The sequence below is a fragment of the Theropithecus gelada genome, chromosome 9, assembly GCF_003255815.1.
Source record: "Theropithecus gelada isolate Dixy chromosome 9, Tgel_1.0, whole genome shotgun sequence".
In the NCBI taxonomy this organism is placed as follows: Eukaryota; Metazoa; Chordata; class Mammalia; order Primates; family Cercopithecidae; genus Theropithecus; species Theropithecus gelada.
The window spans coordinates 111,928,696-111,949,904 of record NC_037677.1 but is presented as its reverse complement, the minus strand read 5'-3'; the positions used below and the strand labels follow the sequence as shown (position 1 = coordinate 111,949,904).

Sequence of the window (21,209 nt, the reverse complement as noted above, 5' to 3'; positions counted from 1 at the left end):
AATTCAGTAGAGCTGCAGGATACAAAACTGACATATAAATTCAGTAGCATTTCTGTATGGCAACACAGAACAATCTAAAAAAACAAAAAACGAATCCCATTTAAAATAGCTACAAATAAAATAAATTGAATCAAAGTAGTAAAAGATCTGTACAATTAAAAATATAAAACATTGATGAAATAAATTGAAAAGGGCATAAAAAAGAAAACATATATCATGTTCATAAATTGGAAGAATAAATATTGTTAAAATATCCATACAACCCAAAGGTATCCACAGATTAAATGCACTCCTTATCAAAATACCAATGACATTCTTCTCAGAAAACCAAAAAAAGTCCTAAAATTCATATTGAACCATAAAAGGTTCAGAATAGCCAAAGCAATCTTGACCAAAAAGAACAAAGCTGTAGGCAGCATATTACCTGACTTCAAATTATGGTATACAGCTATACAGTAAACAAAACAGCATGATACTGGCATAAAGATGGACAAATAGTCCACTAGAATAGAGAGCCCAGAAATAAACCCACACACTTATGAACAACTCATTTTCAAAGAAGGTGCCAAGAACAAATGCTGGGGCAAGAACAGTATCTCAATAAATGGTGCTTGGAAAACAATATCCATATACAGAAGAACGAAACTAGACCACCGAACTCTCAAGATATATATAAATTAAAACAAAATAGATTTAAAACTTAGATGCAAGACCTGAAACTTTGAAACTACTAGAATAAAACATTGAGGAAATTCTTTTTTCTTTTTTTTTTTTTTTTTTTCCTTGTGAGATGGAGTCTCGCTCTGTCACCAGGCTGGAGTGCAGTGGTGCGATCTTGGCTCACCGCAACCTCCGCCTCCCGGGTTCAAGCAATTCTCCTGCCTCAGCCTCCCAACTAGCTGGGACTGCAGGTGTGCACTACCACACCCAGCTAATTTTTGTATTTTTAGTAGAGACGGGCTTTCACCATGTTGGCCAGGATCATCTCAATCTCTTGACCTCGTGATCCACCCACTTCGGCCACCCAAAGTGCTGGGATTACAGGCATGAGCCACTGCGCCTGGCCAACATTAAGGAAATTCTACAGAACATTGGTCTGGGCAAAGATCTCAAGAGTAAGACCTCTAAATCACAGGTAATGAAAGCAATATTGAAAAAATGAAATCACATCAAGCTAAAATGCTTCTGCAAAGCAAACAATCAACAAAGTAAAGAGAAAACCTACAGAATTGAGAGAAAGTATTTGCAAACAACTCATATGACAATGGATTAATAACCAGAACACATAAAGAGCTCAAACAACTCAATAGCAAAATAATAATAATAATAATAATAATAATACAATTAAAAATTGGGCTAAAGACCTGAATAGACATTTCTCAAAAGAAGACTTAGAAATGGCCAACAGGTTTATGAAAAAATGCTCAACATCAGTAATAATCAGGGAAATGCAAACCAAAACCACAATGAGACATCACCTTACCACAGTTAAAATGGCTTTTATCCAAAAGACAGAACATAACAAACGCTGGTGAGGATGCAGAAAAAAGGGGCATGCTCTCACACACTGTTGGTCAGGATGTAAATTAGTACAACCACTATGGAAAACATTTTGGAGGTTTATGGAAGTTCCTCAAAAAGCTACAAACAGAACTACGTATGACCCAGAAATTCCACTACTGGGCATATATCCAAAAGAAGGAAAATCAGTATATCAAAGAAATATCTGCATATTCATGTTTATTGCAGCATTATTTGCAATAGGCAAGATTTGGAATCCATGTAGGTGTCCATCAACAGATGAACAATGAAAGAAAATGTGGTATATATACAAAAATGGAACATTGTTCCACCATTAAAAAGAATGAAATCCTGTCATTTGCAATGACATTGATGGAACTAGAGAACATTATGTTAAGTGAAATAAGTCAGGTACAGAAAACAAATGTCACATGTTCTCATTCACATGTGGGAGCTAAAACAATTGATCTCCTGGAGGTAGTGAATGAAATGGTGGTTACTAGAGGCTGTGAACACTCGTGAGGAGGTGAGGATAAATAAGAATGGTTAATGGATATAAAAACACAGTTAGAAAGTAAGAATAAGATCTAGTGTTCCACAGCATAATAAAGTACTATAGTGTAAAATAATTTGTGGTATATTTCAAAATATCCAGAAGAGTAGACTTGGAATGTTCACAACACAAAGAAATGTTTAAGGTGATGGATATCTCAATTACCCAGATTTGATCATTACACATTATCTATTTGTATTAAAATATCACATATACCCCCTAAATATGTACAACTATTATATATTTAATTAAGGTTTTATTAAATATTAAAGAAAGACCTTCCAAGACCAGATTCTTCAATGAGAATCTCTTTGCCACTAATTCTATCACTCAATTTCTTCGTCACACTATAATAGCACCCACACAATGTATATAAATTTAAGTCCTAACATTCTTTTTTGCATTTATTAGGCATTCAATAAGTATTTATGGAGTTCAAGGATATTCCTTCATTGCAAATAACATAATTTTTAGTGTATTGAGCCATTCTTCTATTCAGCTAAACATTTGTTTCTTTTACTACAGTTTATAAATCAGCTTGGAAATAATATGACAAAAATAATACTGCCATAAAAGTTTGAATCATACATTTTAATCAAAATGCAAAACTTATTGATGTTATGAATAGTAATAATAATATTACAATAATAGCTAGGATTAGGGAGTTAACATTTGCCAGGAACATATATTATACAACATATAAAGTACCACATTTACGACTTACTATTATACTATAAATTAAATTAGCTGCATTTTGCAGATGAGAAAACTAAGACACTAAAAAGTTAAGTAGGCCAGGCGCGGTGCCTCACGCCTGTAATCCTACCACTTTGGGAGGTCAAGGCAGGCAGATCACCTAAGGTCAGGAGTCCGAGACCAGCCTGGCCAACGTGGCGAAACCCAGTCTCTACTAAAAATAGAAAAATTAGCTGGGTGCGGATGCACGCGCCTGTCGTCCCAGCTACTAGGAAGGCTGACGCAGGAGAATCCCTTGAACCTGGGAGGCTGAGGTTGCAGTGAACCAAGATCACACCACTAAACTCCAGCCTGGGCCACAGAGCAAGACTGCATCTCAAAAAATAAAACTAAGCTACAAGTTAAATAATTTATCCAAGGTGACAGTGGCATTGCCAGCATGTAGACTCAAGCAGTATGATTCCAAAGCCCAAGCATTTAACATTGTTATATTTTTCCACAGCCACAAAGATTACATATACATATATATACAGTATACATATACACACACATAAATATTATATATATATATCTCCAAAGCAAGTTTTTAATCAGAGAATCTTCCTGAACATTATAAATAAAATTTTAATAATAAAATATTTTAAGAGTAAATTATAATAACTGACTAACCATAATATAATTGACAGTCATGTTAGATTGGCTTTATTAGGTTGGATTTTTGAAATAATATATATGCTGTAGTATATTTAAAGTTTTCCCAATCAAACATAAATTCATTTTCTACTTTCCCTTAATATCGGCATGGACTTTGAATTTTAATAAGTATGTTTACTAGTTTTAAAAATGAGCTTTTCCAATAAAGTGAACTAAAAATGAAAGAATAGTAATAAATGTTTAATTTCCATGCCTTATAAATTGATTTGAGATATTACTACATTAAAATAATTCATTAAATGTGACATATTGTTTATTATTAGGTAGCTAATGTGGCCCCAAAAAACAAAAATGACTTTTACATCTCACACCACAATATAAAAGTCATAGAGAAACCAGAGTATGGGATGCAAGGCTGGTTCAACATACGCAGATCAATAAACGTAATCCAGCATATAAACAGAACCAAAGACAAAAACCACATGATTATCCCAATAGATGCAGAAAAGGCCTTTGACAGAATTCAACAGCCCTTCATGATAAAAACTCTCAATAAATTCGGTATTGATGGAACGTATGTCAAAATCATAAGAGCTATTTATGACAAACCCACAGCCAGTATCATACTGAATGGGCAAAAACTGGAAAAATTCCCTTTGAAAACTGGCACAAGACAGGGATGCCCTCTCTCACCACTCCTATTCAACACAGTGTTGGAAGTTCTGGCTAGGGCAATCAGGCAAGAGAAGGAAATAAAGGGTATTCAGTTAGGAAAAGAGGAAGTCAAATTGTCCCTCTTTGCAGATGACATGACTGTATAGTTAGAAAACCCCATTGTTTCAGCCCAAAATCTCCTTAAGCTGATAAGAAACTTCAGCAAAGTCTCAGGATACAAAATTAATGTGCAAAAATCACAAGCATTCTTATACACCAGTAACAGACAAACAGAGAGCCAAATCATGAATGAACTTCCATTCACAATTGCTTCAAAGAGAATAAAATACCTAGGAATCTAACTTACAAGGGATGTAAAGGACCTCTTCAAGGAGAACTACAAACCACTGCTCAGTGAAATAAAAGAGGACATAAACAAATGGAAGAACATACCATGCTCATGGATAGGAAGAATCAATATCGTGAAAATGGCCATACTGCCCAAGGTAATTTATAGATTCAATGCCATCCCCATCAAGCTACCAATAAGTTTCTTCACAGAATTGGAAAAAACTGCTTTAAAGTTCATATGGAACCAAAAAAGAGCCCGTATCTCCAAGACAATCCTAAGTCAAAAGAACAAAGCTGGAGGCATCACGCTACCTGACTTCAAACTATACTACAAGGCTACAGTAACCAAAACAGCATGGTACTGGTACCAAAACAGAGATATAGACCAATGGAACAGAACAGAGTCCTCAGAAATAATACCACACATCTACAGCCATCTGATCTTTGATAAACCTGACAAAAACAAGAAATGGGGAAAGGATTCCCTATTTAATAAATGGTGCTGGGAAAATTGGCTAGCCATAAGTAGAAAGCTGAAACTGGATCCTTTCCTTACTCCTTATACGAAAATTAATTCAAGATGGATTAGAGACTTAAATGTTAGACCTAATACCATAAAAATCCTAGAGGAAAACCTAGGTAATACCATTCAGGACATAGGCATGGGCAAGGACTTCATGTCTAAAACACCAAAAGCAATGGCAACAAAAGCCAAAATTGACAAATGGGATCTAATTAAACTAAAGAGCTTCTGCACAGCAAAAGAAACTACCATCAGAGTGAACAGGCAACCTACAGAATGGGAGAAAATTTTTGCAATCTACTCATCAGACAAAGGGCTAATATCCAGAACCTACAAAGAACTCAAACAAATTTACAAGAAAAAAACAAAGAACCTCATCAAAAAGTGGGCAAAGGATATGAATAGACGTTTCTCAAAAGAGGACATTCATACAGCCAACAGACACATGAAAAAATGCTCATCATCACTGGCCATCAGAGAAATGCAAATCATAAACCACAATGAGATACCATCTCACACCAGTTAGAATGGCGATCATTAACAAGTCAGGAAACAACAGGTGCTGGAGAGGATGTGGAGAAATAGGAACACTTTTACACTGTTGGTGGGATTGTAAACTACTTCAACCATTATGGAAAACAGTATGGAGACTCCTCAAGGATCTAGAACTAGAAGTACCATATGACCCAGCCATCCCATTACTGGGTATATACCCAAAGGATTATAAATCATGCTGCTATAAAGACACATGCACACGTATGTTTATTGCGGCACTATTCACAATAGCAAAGACTTGGAATCAACCCAAATGTCCATCAGTGACAGACTGGATTAAGAAAATGTGGCACGTATACACCATGGAATACTATGCAGCCATAAAAAAGGATGAGTTTGTGTCCTTTGTAGGGACATGGATGCAGCTGGAAACCATCATTCTTAGCAAACTATCGCAAGAACAGAAAACCAAACACTGCATGTTCTCACTCATAGGTGGGAACTGAACAATGAGATCACTTGGACTCGGGAAGGGGAACATCACACACTGGGGCCTATCACGGGGAGGCGGGAGGGGGGAGAGATTGCATTGGGAGTTATACCTGATGTAAATGACGAGTTGATGGGTGCTGACGAGTTGATGGGTGCAGCACACCAACATTGTACAAGTATACATATGTAACAAACCTGCACGTTATGCACATGTACCCTAGAACTTAAAGTATAATAATAAAAAAAAAAACAGTAGTTACTATTTTGGTTCTAAGCCGTCTTTTAACCTTTGGTAATATTAAATAAAAATTTTAATGCCTTTTTTATTCATTGAAAAAAAAAAGTCATAGAGAGCAAAATATTTCCTGCCAACTTTAAGAAACATAGAAACTCTTAAAGAATTATTTTAAAAACTTTATAAACCACCAGAGAAAGTATAACAGTGAATATAATAGGCATCTATTATTCACTCTATTTAATTTTTCATTGCCTTGTACTTTGGCTTGTCAAATGTATAATGTCAGTAACAAAAATTAATGTGAAATAACTAAACTAGTCTCCAACCTAGCAGAGAAGTATCATCCTTAAAAGGGAACATATTCCTAAAAGCACTCTGCCTGTTAGAATAATAAAACTAACAATAATAATTTAAGACATTTTGTAGCTAATAGAGCCTTTTATATATTCCTTTTGCCTATGTTGGCAAAAAAAAAATCATTGTGATATTACATATGGCGATGGATTTGTAGATATGGCACCAAAAATATAAGCAACAAAATTAAAAAAATAGATAAACTATCAAAATTGAAACTTTTACGTTTTAAAGGATACCATCAAAAAAGTGAAGACAACCTACAGAATGGTGGAAAACACAAATCATGTATCTGATGCGAGCCTCGTATCTAGAAGATATATAGAACTTTTACAATTCAACAAAAAAAATTTAAAAATAAGCAAAAGATTTGAATAGACATTTCTCCAAGGAAGATAAAGAAATGGCTAATGAAAAGACACAAATACTCAAAAAGATATGTGTAAGCTATATTCTTAGCAGCATTGTTTACAACAGCCAAAAGGTGGAAGCAACTCAAGTGTCCATCAATGAATAAATAGACAGACAAAATATCATGTGTGTAAGAACTAGATAAAGGTGACAGCTGTACAACATTGTGAATGTTCTAATACATAATGAAACATTATTCAACCTTAGAAAGGAAAGACAGTCTGATACATGCTATAACACGAATGAACCATGAAGGCATTATGCTAAGAGAAATAAGCCAGCCACCAAAGGACAAAAACTGCATGATTCCACTTACATGAGGTATCTATAGCCATCAAATTCACAGAAACAGAAGTAGAATGGCAGTTCTCAGGGTTTGGAAGGAGGTGGGGGGAGTGGGTAGCTATTTTTTAATGGGTATAGAGTTTCAGATTTACAAGATTAAGAAGTTTTACAGAGGAATGAAAATTGTGGTGGCAAAACAATTCACATGTCCTTAATGCCACTAAACTGTATACTTAAAAATGCTTAAAATGATAAATTTTATATTGTGTATATTTTTCCAAAATTTAAGAAAAAAAAATTATTTTAAACAGGCAAAGTACTTGAACAAGTATTTCTCCAAATTAAGATACAATGGCCAGCAAGCACATCAAAAGATACTTAATATTTAATCATTAAGGAAATGGCAATCAAAACCACAGTATTATTAAGCTGTAAAAAGGTATTAGGACTGGCACTTGCTACAATGAGAATGAACATCAAAAACATTACATTTAGTGAAAGAAGGAAGTCCCGAGATGTTACATATTGTATGATTCCATTTATGTGAAATATCTAGAATATAAGTAAATTCATAAAGACAGATAGCAGATCAGTGGTTGACAGGGGCTGGGGTGACTCCTTAATGAGTACACAGTTTCCTTTTAGGATGATAAAAATGTTTAAGAAATAGATAAAGGTGATAGAGAGGCAGAGCAAGATAGCGGAATAGAAGGTTACATCAATCGTTCCCCCCAACAGGGACATCAATTTACAACTATCTAAAAGAAAAAACACCTTCATAAAACCAAAAATTAGGTGAGCCCTCATACTACCTGGCATTAACTTCTATCAGTGAAAGAGGCACTGAAGTGATTTTTAAAAAAGTCTCCAATTGCCAACATCAGCCCTCTCCCACTCCCTGCAGTGGCATCATACGGTGCAGAGAGTATCTCTGGGCACTAAAGGAGGGAGAAAACAGCAATCCTGAGGGACTGAACTCACTGATGTCCTATTATTATAGTAGAAAGGAGAGAACTGAACAAAACTCAGGGGACACCCGCCTATAGAGGGCGCATGTAAACCAACATGAGAAAAAGGAAAATTGCCAATCCTAGCAGTCTGAACTTCAGTTCCTAGTGACCTCACCACCAAGGGCTAAAATGCTCTGCATCTCTAAGTAAACCTGAAAGGCAGTCTGGGCCATAAGGACTACAACTCTTAGGCAAGTCCTAGTGCTGAACTGGGCCCAGAAACAGTGAACTGGCAGGGCACAGGACCTGCTGGGACAGCAGATGGGGTGACTAAGGGAGTACTGGCATCACCTCTCCTCTAACCCCAGACTGTACAAATTGTGGTTCCAAAAGAGACCCCTAACTTCCACCTGAGGAGAGGCATGGGAAAAGTGGAGAGGACTTTGTCTTGGCACCAGTCAGAATGATGAGGCCCTTCTTCCAGGTCTTAGCTTCCAGATGACATTTCCACACACATACTGGGCCAGAAAGGAACCCACTGACTTGAAGGAAAGGACCCAGTCCTGGAAGCATTCATCACCTGGTTAACTGAGGAGTACTTGGGTCCTGAATAACCAGCAGCAATACCACATTCTATATTGAGGGTCTTAGGTGAGCCTCTGAGACTTGCTGGCTTCAGGTGAAACTCAGCACATTACCAGCTGTAGTGGTTACAGAGCAAAACTCTTCTACTTGAGAAAAGCCCAGGGAAAAGTAAATGAGACTTTGCCTTGCACCATAGGAATTAACACAGTCACAGGTGGATGGAGCACCAAGTGGGGTTTTGAGGTCCCCAATTTTAGGACTTGACTTTTGGATGGTATTTCTGAACCTACCCTAGGCCGGAGGGTAGCCCACTCCCCTGAAAGGTGAGTCCCAGGCCAGGCAGCATTCACCTTAAGCTTACTTAAGAGCCCTTGGGCCTTAAGGGATCATCAGCTGTAGTCTAGCGGTACTCCACATGGCCTTCGATGGCAGTGGCTACGAGGTGAGGCTCCTCTCCCTTTGGAAAGGGGAGGGAAGAGTGGGCAGGACTGCATATTGTGGTTTGAGTGCCAGCTCAGCCAAAGTACAATAGAACACTAAGTAGACTTCTAAGGTTTTTAACTCTAGTCCCTAACTCCTGTATAGCACCTCTGAACCCACCAGGGGCCTGAGGGAACTCATCATCCAGAAGGGAAGAACACAGGCCTGGCTGGCTTTGCTACCTGTTGATTGTAGAGCCCCAGGACCTTAGGCAAACACAGGAAGCAACCAGTGAGTGGATACAGCAGGCTGTTGGCAAGATCCAGTGTTGTGCTGGCTTCATGTCCGACCAGCACAGTCATACTGGTGATGGCCACAGGGGTACTTTTGTCACTCCACCCACCCCCAGCTTTAAGTGGCCCAGAACAGAGGGAGAAAGTCTGATTGTTTGGGAGAAAATAAGGGAAGAGAACAACAGTCTCTGCCTAGTGATACAGAATTCTCCCAGATCTTGTCCAAGACCATCAAGGCAGTCCCTCTATGAGTTTGTAAGTAAAGTGTTACTGGGCTTAGGGTCCCCTCTATAGCAGATACAACTAATACCATAATATCCCAGTCCTTTCAAATATCTAGAAAGCCTTCCCAAGAAGGACAGGTACAAACAAGCCCAGACAGTGATGGCTACAATAAATACCTAACTGATCAATGCCCAGATAATGAAGAACATCTACAAGGATCGACACCATCCAGGAAAACATAACCTCATCAAATGAAGTAGATAAGCCACCAGGGACCAATCTTGGAGAAACAAAGATATGTGACCTTTCAAACAGAGAATTTAAAATACCTGTGTTCAGGAAACTCAAAGAAATGCAAGATAACAAAGAGAAGAAATTGAGAATTTTATTAGATGAATGTAATGAAGAGATTGAAATAATTAAAAAGTATCAAGGAGAAATTCTGTAGCTGAGAGATGTAACTGGCATATGGAAGAATGCATCAGTCTTTTAATAGCAGAATTAATCAAGCAGAAGAAAAAGTTAGTGAGCTTAAAGACAGGGTGTTTGAAAATATGCTGTCAGAAAAGACAAAAGAAAAAAATTAAAACCAATGAAGCACATCTACAGAATTTAGAGAATAGCTACAAAAGTGCAAATCTAAGAGTTCACGGCCTTGAAAAGGAAGAAGTGAAAGAGATAGGGGTAGAAAGTTTATTCAAAGGGATAACAACATAAAACTTTCCAAACTAGAGAAAAATATCAATATCAAAATACAAGAAGGTTATAGAACACCAAACAGAATTAAATCCAAAAAAGACTACATCAAGGCATTTAAACAGTCAAACTCCCAAAGATCAAGAATAAAGAAAGGATCCTAAAAGCAGCAAGGGAAAAGCAACAAATTACATACAGTGGAGCTCCAATACATCTGGCCACAGACTGTTCAGTGGAAACCTTACAGGCCAGGAGACAGTGGCGTGACATATTTAAAGTGCTGAAGGAAGACAACTTTTATATTTGAAATGTATATATATATATCCTAAAATGTATATATTTGAAGTATACATACATCCTACAAACATGAGGGAGAAATAAAGAGCTTCCCAGACAAACAAAAGCTGAGTGATTTCATAATCACCAGACCTGTCCTGAAAGAAATGCTAAAGGGAGTACTTCAAACAGAAAAAAAAAATGACATTCATCAGCAATAAGTAATCACCTGAAAACACAAAATGCACTGGTAACAGTGAGTACACATAAAAACACAGAATATTATAACAGTGTAACTGTGGTGAGTAAACTGCTGTTATCCTACATAGAAAGACTAAACAATGAACAACTCAAAAATAATAACTTTTCAAGACTTGACAGTAAAATAAGATATAAATACAAACAACAACAAGTTAAAAAGCAGATGGATGAAGTTAAGGTATAGAGTTTTTATTAGTTTTCTTTTTGCTTGTTTGTTTATGCAAACTGTGTCAAGTTGTTATTAGGTTAAAATAACGGGCTATAAGATACTTTTTAGAAGACTCATGGTAACCTCAAACCAAAAAACATACAATGGATACACAAAAAAATAAAAACTAAGAAACTATATTGTATCACCAGGAAAAAAATCACCTTCACTAAAGGAAGACAGAAGGGAAAGAAAGAAGGAAGAGAGGACCACAAAAAGTGTCAAGTTGTTATCAGCTTAATATAATGGGTTATAAGGTACTATTTCCAAATCTCATGGTAACCTCAAAACAAAAATAAAACCTACAATGGATACACAAGAAATGAAAAACAAGAAACTAAATTATATCACTAGAAAAAATCACCTACACTAAAGGAAGACAGAAAGAAAGAAAGAAGAGAAGAACATAAAACAACCAGAAAACAAATAATAAAATGGCAGAAGTAAGTCCTTACTTATCAATAATAGCTTTGAATGTAAATAGACTAAACTCTTCAATCAAAAGAGAGAGAGTGGCTGAACGGATGGAAAAAAGAACACTCAATAATCTGTTGCCTACAAGAAACATACTTTACAAATAAAGACACATGTAGGCTATGAATAAAGGAATAGAAAAAGATATCCCATGCAAATAGAAACCAAAAAAGAATAGGAGTAGCTATACTTACATCAAACAAAATAGATTTCAAGATGAAAAACAAAAGAATAGACAAAGAAGGTCACTATATAATGATAAAGGGGTCAATTCAGCAAGAAGATAAAAAAATTTTAAATATATATATATATATATATACACACACACACCCCCAACAATGAAGCACCCAGATATATAAAGCAAATATTATTAGAGGTAAAGAGAGAGATAGGCCTCAATAAAGTAATAGCTGGAGATTTCAGCACTGCCCTTTCAGCTACGGACAGATCTTTCTTCGAAGAAAACCAACAAAGAAACACGGGACTTAATCTGCACTATAGACCAAATAGATCTAACAGATATTTACAGAAAATTTCATCCAACAGCTGCAGAATACACATTATTTTCCTCACCACATGGATCATTCTCAAGTACAGACCATATGTTAGGTCACAAAATAAGTTGTAAAACATCTTTAAAAAACTGAAATAACATAAAGCATCATCTCTGACCACAATGGAATAAAACTAGAAATTAATAACAAGAGGAATTTACAAATACATGGAAATTAAACAATGTGCTCCTGAATCACCAGAGATTCAATGAAGAAATTAAGAAGGAAACTGAAAATTTTCTTCAAACATGATAATAGAAACATAACATACTAAAACCTATGTGATACAGCAAAAGAAGTACTAAGAGGGAAGTATCTAGCTATAAGTGCCTACATCAAAAAAAAGAGGAAAAGCTTCAAATAATCTAATGATGCATCTTGAAGAACTAGAAAAAGAAGAGCAAACCAAATCCAAAATTAGTAGAAGAAAATAAGAAAGATCAAAGTAGAAATAATAAAATTGAAGTGAAGAAAACAATAAAAAAAAAGACTGATGAAACAAAAGGTTGATTTTTGAAAGGTTAAATAGAAAAACCTTTAGCCAGACAAACTAAGAAAAAACAGAGAAGACACACACACACAAAATACAATCAGAAATGAAAAGGAGACATTTCAAATGATACTGCAAAAATTCAAGGGATCACTAGTGGCTACTATGAACAACTACATGCCAAAAATTGGAATATCTAGAAGAAATTAAAAATGCCTACACAGATACAACCTATCAAGATTGAACTAGGAAGAAATCCAAAACCTGAAAAGACCAATAACAAGTAAAGTTATTGAAGGTATAATAAAAATTCTCCCAATAAAGAAAAGCCTGGGATCCGATGGCTTCACAACTGAATTCTACCAAACATTTAAAGCAGAACTAATACCAATCCTACTCAAAATATTCTGGAAAATAGAGGAGGAGGAAATACTTCCAAACTCATTCTACAAGGCCAATATTACCCTGATATTAAAAGCAAACAAAGACACACACGACACACACAGGAAGGAAGGAAGGAGGGAAGGAGGGAAGGAGGGAGGGAAGGAAGGAAGGAAGGAAGGAAGGAAGGAAGGAAGGAAGGAAGGAAGGAAGGAAGGAAGGAAGGAAACTGGTTGGGCGCGGTGGCTCACGCCTGTAAAGCCAGCACTTTGGGAGGCCAAGGCAGGCGGATCCCGAGTCAGGAGATCTAGACCATCCTGGCTAACACAGTGAAACCCCATCTCTACCAAAAATAAAAAAAAATTAACCAGGCACGGTGGCACGTGCCTATAGTCCCAGCTACTCGGGAGGCTGAGGCAGGAGAATCACCTGAACCCAGAAGGTGGAGGTTGCAGTGAGCCGAGATCACGCCACTGCATTTCAGCCTGGGCAACAGAGTGAGACTCTCAACAACAAATAAACAAAGAAAACTACAGGCCAATATCTCTAGTGAATGTTGGTGTAAAATACTAGAAAACAAAATTCAACAATACATCAGAAAGATCATTCATAACCAAGTGGGATTTATCCCTCTAGAATGCAAGAATGGTTGAACATATGCAAATCAATCCATGTGATGTGTCATATCAACAGAATGAAGGACAAAAAAGATCTAATCATTTCAATCGACAGTGAAAAAGCATTTGATAAAAATTCAACATCCCTTCATGATAAAAACCCTCAAAAAATTGCAGACTGAAGGAACACAACTCAACCTAATAAAAGCCATATATGACAGACCCACAGCTAGTATCATACTGAAGGGGGAACAATTGAGAAGCTTTCTTCTAAAGTCTGGAACAAAGTAAGGATGCCCACTTTCACCACTGTTATTGAACATAGTACTGAACGTCCTAGCTAGAGCAATAAGAAAAGAGAAAGATATAAAGGGCATCCAATTGGAAAGGAAGAAGCCAAATTATCCTTTTTTCCAGATAATATGATCTTATATTTGGAAAAACCTAAAGACTCCATAAAAACCTATTAGAACGGATATCAGTAAAATTGCAGGATACAAAATCAACATACAAAAATCAGTAGCATTTCTAAGTGCCAATAGTGAACAATATAAAAAAGAAATTAAGAAAGTAATCCCATTTATAATAGCCTCACATAAAATTAAATACCTGGGAATTAACCAAAGAAGTGAACGATCTCTATAATGAAAACTATAAAATACTAATTAAAGAAATTGAAGAGGACACCAAAAATGCATTGGAAGAATCAATTCATGGATTGGAAGAATCAATATTGTTAAAATGTCCATATTACCCAAGGCAGTCTACAGATACAATGCAATCCCTCTCAAAATAACAATAGCATTTGTCACAGAAATAGAAAAAATATATATTACAATATATCTGGAACCACAAAAGACCCAGAATAGCCAAAGCTATCCAAAGCAAAAAGAACTGAAGGAATGACATCATCTGACTTCAAGTTATACTAAGGAGCTATAGTAACCAAAGCAGCATAATACTGGCATAAAAACAGACACACAGTCCAATGCAACAGAACAGAGAAATCAGAAACAAATCGACACAGCTACGGTGAATTCATTTTCGACAAAGGTGCCAAAAACATATACTGGGGAAAAGACAGATTCTTCAATAAAAGGTGCTGGGAAAACTGGAGATCCATATGCAGAACAATGAAACTAGACCCTATATCTTGCCATATATAAAAAGCATATGGTATAAAGACTTAAATCTAAGACCTCAAACTATGAAACTGCCAGAATAAAACATTGGGGAAAATCTCCAGAACACTGGTCTGGGCCAAAATTTCTTGGACAATACCCTGTAAGCACAGGCAACTAAAGCAAAAACGGACAAATGGGATTACAACAAGTTAAACAGCTTCTGCACAGCAAAGGATACAACCAACAAAGTGAAGAGAAAACCCACAGAATGGGAGACAATATTTGCAAACTACCCATCTGACAAAGGATTAGTAACCCAAATATATAAGGAGTTGAAACAATGCCACAGAAAAAAATCTAATAATCCAATCAAAAAGTGGGCAAAATATTTGAATAGATATTTCTCAAAAGAAGACATACGAATGACAAAAAGGCATATGCAAAGGTGTTCAAAATCATGGATCATCAGATAAATGCAAATCAGAACTGTAATGAGATATCACCCCAGTTAAAATAGCTTATATCCAAAGACAGGCAATAACAAATGTTTGTGAGGATGCAGAGAAAACAGAACCCTTGTACACTTTGGTGAGAATGTAAATTAGTACAAGTACTATGGAGAAAAGTTTTGAGGTTCCTCAAAAAACTAAAAATTGAGCAATCATGATCCAGCAATCCCTTGGCTGGATATAAACCTTAAAAATAGGACATTGGTATATCAAAGAGATACCTGCACTCCTATGTTGCAACACTGTTTACAATAGATAAGATTTGGAAGCAACCTAAGTGTCCATTAACACAGGGGTCCCCAACCCCTGGGTATGGACTGGTACCAGTCTACTTCCTGTTAGGAACCGGCTGCACAGCAGGAGGTGATCAGCAGGTGAACAAGCATTAAGGCCAGAGCTCTGCCTCCTGTCAGATCAGGGGTGTCATTAGATTCTCACAGGAGCTCAAACCCTGTTGTGAACTGCACATGTGAGGAATCTAGGCTGCACACTCCTTATGAGAATCTAACTAATGACTGATGCCTGAGGTAGAATAGTTTCATCCACAAACTATACCCCATCACCATCCCATCCGTGGAAAAACCGTACTCCCCAAAACCACTCCCTGATGCCAAAAGTGTTGGGGACTGCTGTATTAACAGATGAATTGATAAAGAAAATGTGGTATATATTTTTTATGGCATTCACCCATAAAAAAGGATGAGATCCTGTCATTTGCGACAGCATGGACAGAACTGGAGATCACTATGTTAAGAGAAATAAGACAGGCGCAGAAAGACAAACATTGCATGTTCTCACTTATTTGTGGAATCTAAAATTCAAAACAATTGAATTCATGAACACAGAGAGTAAAATGATGGTTACCAGAGGCTGGGAAGGGTAATGGGGTGCTGGGGAGAAGGTAGGGATGCTTAATGGGTACAAAAACAATAGTTAGAGGGCTGGAGGGCAGGGGGTATAGTTAAGGGGTACAAAAAATAGGAAGAATGAAGAAGACCTACTATTCGATAGAACAATAAGGTGACTATAGTCAATAGTAACTTAACTGTACATTTTAAAATAACTTGAAATAAAGAGTGTAATTAGATTGTTTATAACACAAAGGATAAATGCTTGAGCAGATGGTTACCCCATTCTCCATGAAGTGATTCTTTCACATTGCATGCCTGTATCAAGGCATGTCATGTACCCCATAAATATGTAGACCTACCATATACCCACAAAATTAAAATTTGAATTTTTTTTTAATTAAAAACTTTAAAAAATGGCCAGGCATGGTAGCTTACACCTGTAACCCCAGCACTTTGAGAGGCTGAGGCAAACGGATCACGAGGTTAGGAATTCAAGACAAGCCTGGCCAATACAGTGAAACTCCATCTCTACCAAAAATACAAAAACAAATTAGCCGGGTGTGGTGGTGGGCACCTGTAGTCCCAGCTACTCGGGAGGCTGAGGCAGGAGAATCGCTTGAACCCAGGATGCAGAGGTTGCAGTGAGCCAAGATCACATCACTGCACTCCAGCCTGGGCAACACAGCGAGACTCTGTCTAAAAAAAAATAGAAAAAAATCAGATAGTTGCACAACACTGTACATAGTTAAGTGTCTGTTGTGGGTTTCACTTTGTTAAAAAGTCATTCTCTAGAATTGGAGTTATGGTTAGAAGCACTATATAAATGCCAACAAATATATTAAGTAAATTACAGAATGAACTAATTACATATGGGCATGAAAATACGTTGAAAAATATATCTAAAATAATTGTCATAAAATTAAAATAAAACATACACAATTTTATATTAAATACATGACAGTTCACAGAGACATACAAATTGTAATGTGAATGAAAACATCTCATACTCTGAGTGCATATTAGAGTCACTTGGGAAACATTTAAAAAGAACAATTACCCAAGAATCACCCTAGAACCACAACCCAGATAATGATTTAATTGTTTTAGAAAGTGGCCCAGACATCCATATTTTTAAAAGCTTTCCAGCTGGTTCTAATATACAGCTAGTGTTAAAAAAAAAAAAAAAATTATCTAACCAAAGTCAGGCTCCACTCCCTCAAATACCTCACATTTTCACAGTCAATGATGTATTTCTGTGGGTGCTATGTAGGCAAACTCCATTTAGAGACGGTAGATTAAAAACTTAAAACACAAGTTCCAATCTAGAGATAATGGAGGATTTCTACTAAATTCTACTTTAAAAGGAAATTATATTTAAAAGTCAAATATCATTTACCATAGGAGAAAGAAATGGCAGAATAGAGAGGAAGATGGAGGAAAGCAGGGTTTAGAAAACAAGAATGTGATGATTATGGCTAGCATTTATAATGCTCTTTTTTATGTGCTTCAATTCCTAAGGCCTATATTACATATAATCTCATTCGATCTTTACAACAACTCAGTGAATTATCATCATCTGCATTTTACATATGGGAAAAATAAGACAGTGAGAGGTTAATGAAACAAGGTCATACATTTGAACAGTAACAGAGTTGGGATTTCAGCCCAGAATTGGTTCCAAACCCATACTCTCCTAAATACTATTCCATACTATCACCTTGTGCAATAAAAATCTTACCTGATGTAAGTTAAACACATTTAACTTTTAATTATTATTTCTAAAGTCAAAACAATAAACTACTACTTATTAAAAAACTATCAGCAATGATTATTTTTGAATAGTGAGATAGTAGTTTTTTTCTTTTATCTGTATTTGATAAATTACAATAAGAAACATGCCTTCATCTTGAAATAAGAAAAAGGAATATTTCTGAAGCAAGTATATTACAGAATTTTTACAGTTCACAGTTTCTAATATATATTACTTTAGAAAACATATCAAAACTGAATAAAAACTTTTCTGTAGTAATATATATTCTCCACAACAGGTGCTGCTTTCTTAATTATCTTTTCCTTAGTAAAAATACACTAAAATTTGCTTAAAAGAAACTTACCTGTACACTGTCCTCCATTGGTTGGATCTCCATAATAACCTGGCATACAATCTTGACACTGCTTTCCTGTGGTGAGATTTTTACACTGTTCGCACACATTATTATTGATGCAAGTGCTATGTCCATTACACTGGCAAGCTAAAGGAAACAGTAAAAAGTATTACAAATATCTAACATAATATCAAGTATAATAGTTATCAAAACAAAGAATGTATCTTAAATAGCTGGATTGTAAAAATGTCCAAAAGGCATCTTCCAAGTTTTGCTTAAAAATTAATAACACACATAGCTCAGAGTTTTATGCAAGATAATGTGTACCATAAATCATGTGTTGATATTTTACCTTAACCTCTTTACAATGCTGTGGTTAAAGATGACCTGGAACATAAAAGTTATACCTAAAGAGGGAATAATCTTTAGCATAATTCTTAAAAATTCGTAATAATGGTATGTCTGCTAAGCTATATAAACACAAGGCTAAATACTATAACTTTTATAAAGAATGCTAAAATTCATCTTTTATATTAACATATAATAAAGAATCAATCAATATAGAAAATTGTGTGGCAACAGATTCTTACTAGAATAAAGTAAACTAATAGTAAAATTATTAAAAACAGTACTTTTGAGCCAGGCACAGTGGCTCACACCTGTAATCCCAGCACTTTGGGAGGCCGAGGCGGACAGATCACTTGAGGTCAGGAGTTCGAGACCAGCATGGCCAACTTGGTGAAACTCCATCTCTACTAAAAATACAAAAAACTGGCCAGGCATGGTGGTGCATGCCTGTAATCTTAGCTACTCGGAAGGCTGAGGCAGGAGAATCGTTTGAACCTGGGAGATGGAAGTTGCAGTGAGCCGAGATTGTGCCACTACACTCCAGCCTGAGCAACAGAGCAAGACTCCTTCTTAAAAAAAAAAGGTACTTTTGAATTAATTTGCATAAATGTGTATCTTCTTTAGGTAAGAAAAACTTCAAGGCTTAACTAAAAGTCTATTTAAGTTTGAACTACACAGAATGAAATATAAAGTATGAGATTGTTTCTATATCTGTATAACTGAGACTTCTATGTTTTGATTTTAATATTACAGCAGACTACAAAAATTTCAGAATAAAGTTCATATATGAAAGCTCCTGCTTTTTGTGCCTATTTGGGACATAAGATTAACTTAGTCTGGTAATTGCTTGGCCAAAAATCATCTTGTCAACCTCATGATTATTTTCACTTATTACAACTATGATAGCAACTAGCATTTAATAGAGCTCTCTCTCACTCCATGAGGAAAGCCAATATTCTGCTGATGCCAATTGTTTGTAGTTGGTATCTGTTCTGATTGGTAAGTGCACATAAGCATCAATTTTTAAACATTGTAAACACCATGCCTTGGCCAGAAACAGGACCAAATGGTACACATGAATTTTATTATTTAATCTTCAAAACAATGCTATGTGGAAGTTGCTGTGTTTAGGACTGATTCTAAGATGGGAAAATCTAGGTTAAGCAACTACACAAAGTGACACAGCTAATCAATGACAGAAACAAATACATACATGGAACTCTGAATTTTTTTAAAAAAAAGGATATTAATTAGCATGCAAAATGGCCTCTTATATTCAGAAAATCTGAAAGTGAGAGGAATTCCCAGGAGGCTAGCATAGGATCATCAAAATAAATTAGCATGTGAAGAAACAGACACACAAAAGAGTAAAACCAAATACTTCACACAAATTCTTAGAGGTGCAACTCTATTGCAATACATTATAGAAAGAATATGCAGTTATGAAAAAAATGCTCATCATCTTTATGAAACTGAGAAAAATTATAATATGTTTTTAAACTTCATATCACATTATGAAACAATTATGAGAAAATTTAAAAACAAGGAATAATGTTCACGACAAATTAAGAGAAGCAATTAATACATAGCATTATATTCACAAAGATCACAATGTTAAACTCAAGGAAGCAGAGCAAACAGCAAAATAGGTTTCTCCAACAATCATACCTATGAAGAAACATCAATTTGAATAACCACCCATACATACAATTGCTTTCACAAGGGCTAAAAAAACAACCCAGAATGCACAAGTAAGGCTGTGAAGCCTCTCTGGACTACAGACTAGTAAAAGTATGGTTGACAGTGAGAGAATCAGTTTTCTGTGACCACAGCACCCCATCCCCAAGCCCTTAGAGTACTATACGCAGAAAGGCCTCCAGGACTCAGGGATTCTACACTTAAAAGAAGAAGCTGGAGGTAGGCATTATGCTTCTCTACCATCCTGAACCCCTCCATGGGAGATTTGCTTCTGCATCATCCCATAAAGAGCACCACAAGTACAATGGGGTTGAACCACCTGAGGCCACCTATGGAAAAAAAAGAGAGTAGGGCTAGTAACAGGCAGCACAGAGAACTTGGTAGTGGCTTACCATCCCTGGCGGAGAGGATGCCACACCACAGAGGATGTTTGTGAGTGCCACAATGTCAGATGGATGGTCTACAATCCTTCATATGTGAGGGTCTGACCCTGATCTCTTACATGGCCTGGGCACCCAATGTGGATCTCCCATGATCACAATGAATTTGGACCCTGCATTAGACAATCATGTCAAAGCTGGGCTCAGGGCACCTTCTAGCAATAAAATGAAATACAACGGTCAGTCTGCTCAGAATATATCAACAAGCCCACCGAAATAGAACAGTCACAAACAAATTCAGACTGCAATGACTGGAAAAAAATACCTAATTCATCAAAACACATACAGAGACACATGTAAAGAAGAAGAAAGATTAGCTTGGAAAAGATGGCCTCATGAAATGCCCAAAACAAGGTGGCAATCACTAATCCTAAACATATGCACATAAATCATAGGCAATCAAAGAATTAAAATATAGCTGCTTTAAGAAAAATCAGCAATGTCAATACAACACAGTGGAACAAATGAAGAATTTGT

At 36.1% G+C, this 21,209-nt stretch overlaps 1 protein-coding gene across 1 annotated transcript in view; it reads right to left on the bottom strand.

The window, feature by feature from the left end:
• ATRNL1 (attractin like 1) overlaps nt 1–21,209 on the bottom strand; it is an 831,601-nt gene that overhangs the window by 586,746 nt on the left and 223,646 nt on the right. The window contains exon 19 of the mRNA XM_025396530.1: nt 18,256–18,393. Coding sequence (XP_025252315.1) covers nt 18,256–18,393 — 138 coding nt within the window. The remainder of the gene's footprint in view (nt 1–18,255; nt 18,394–21,209) is intronic.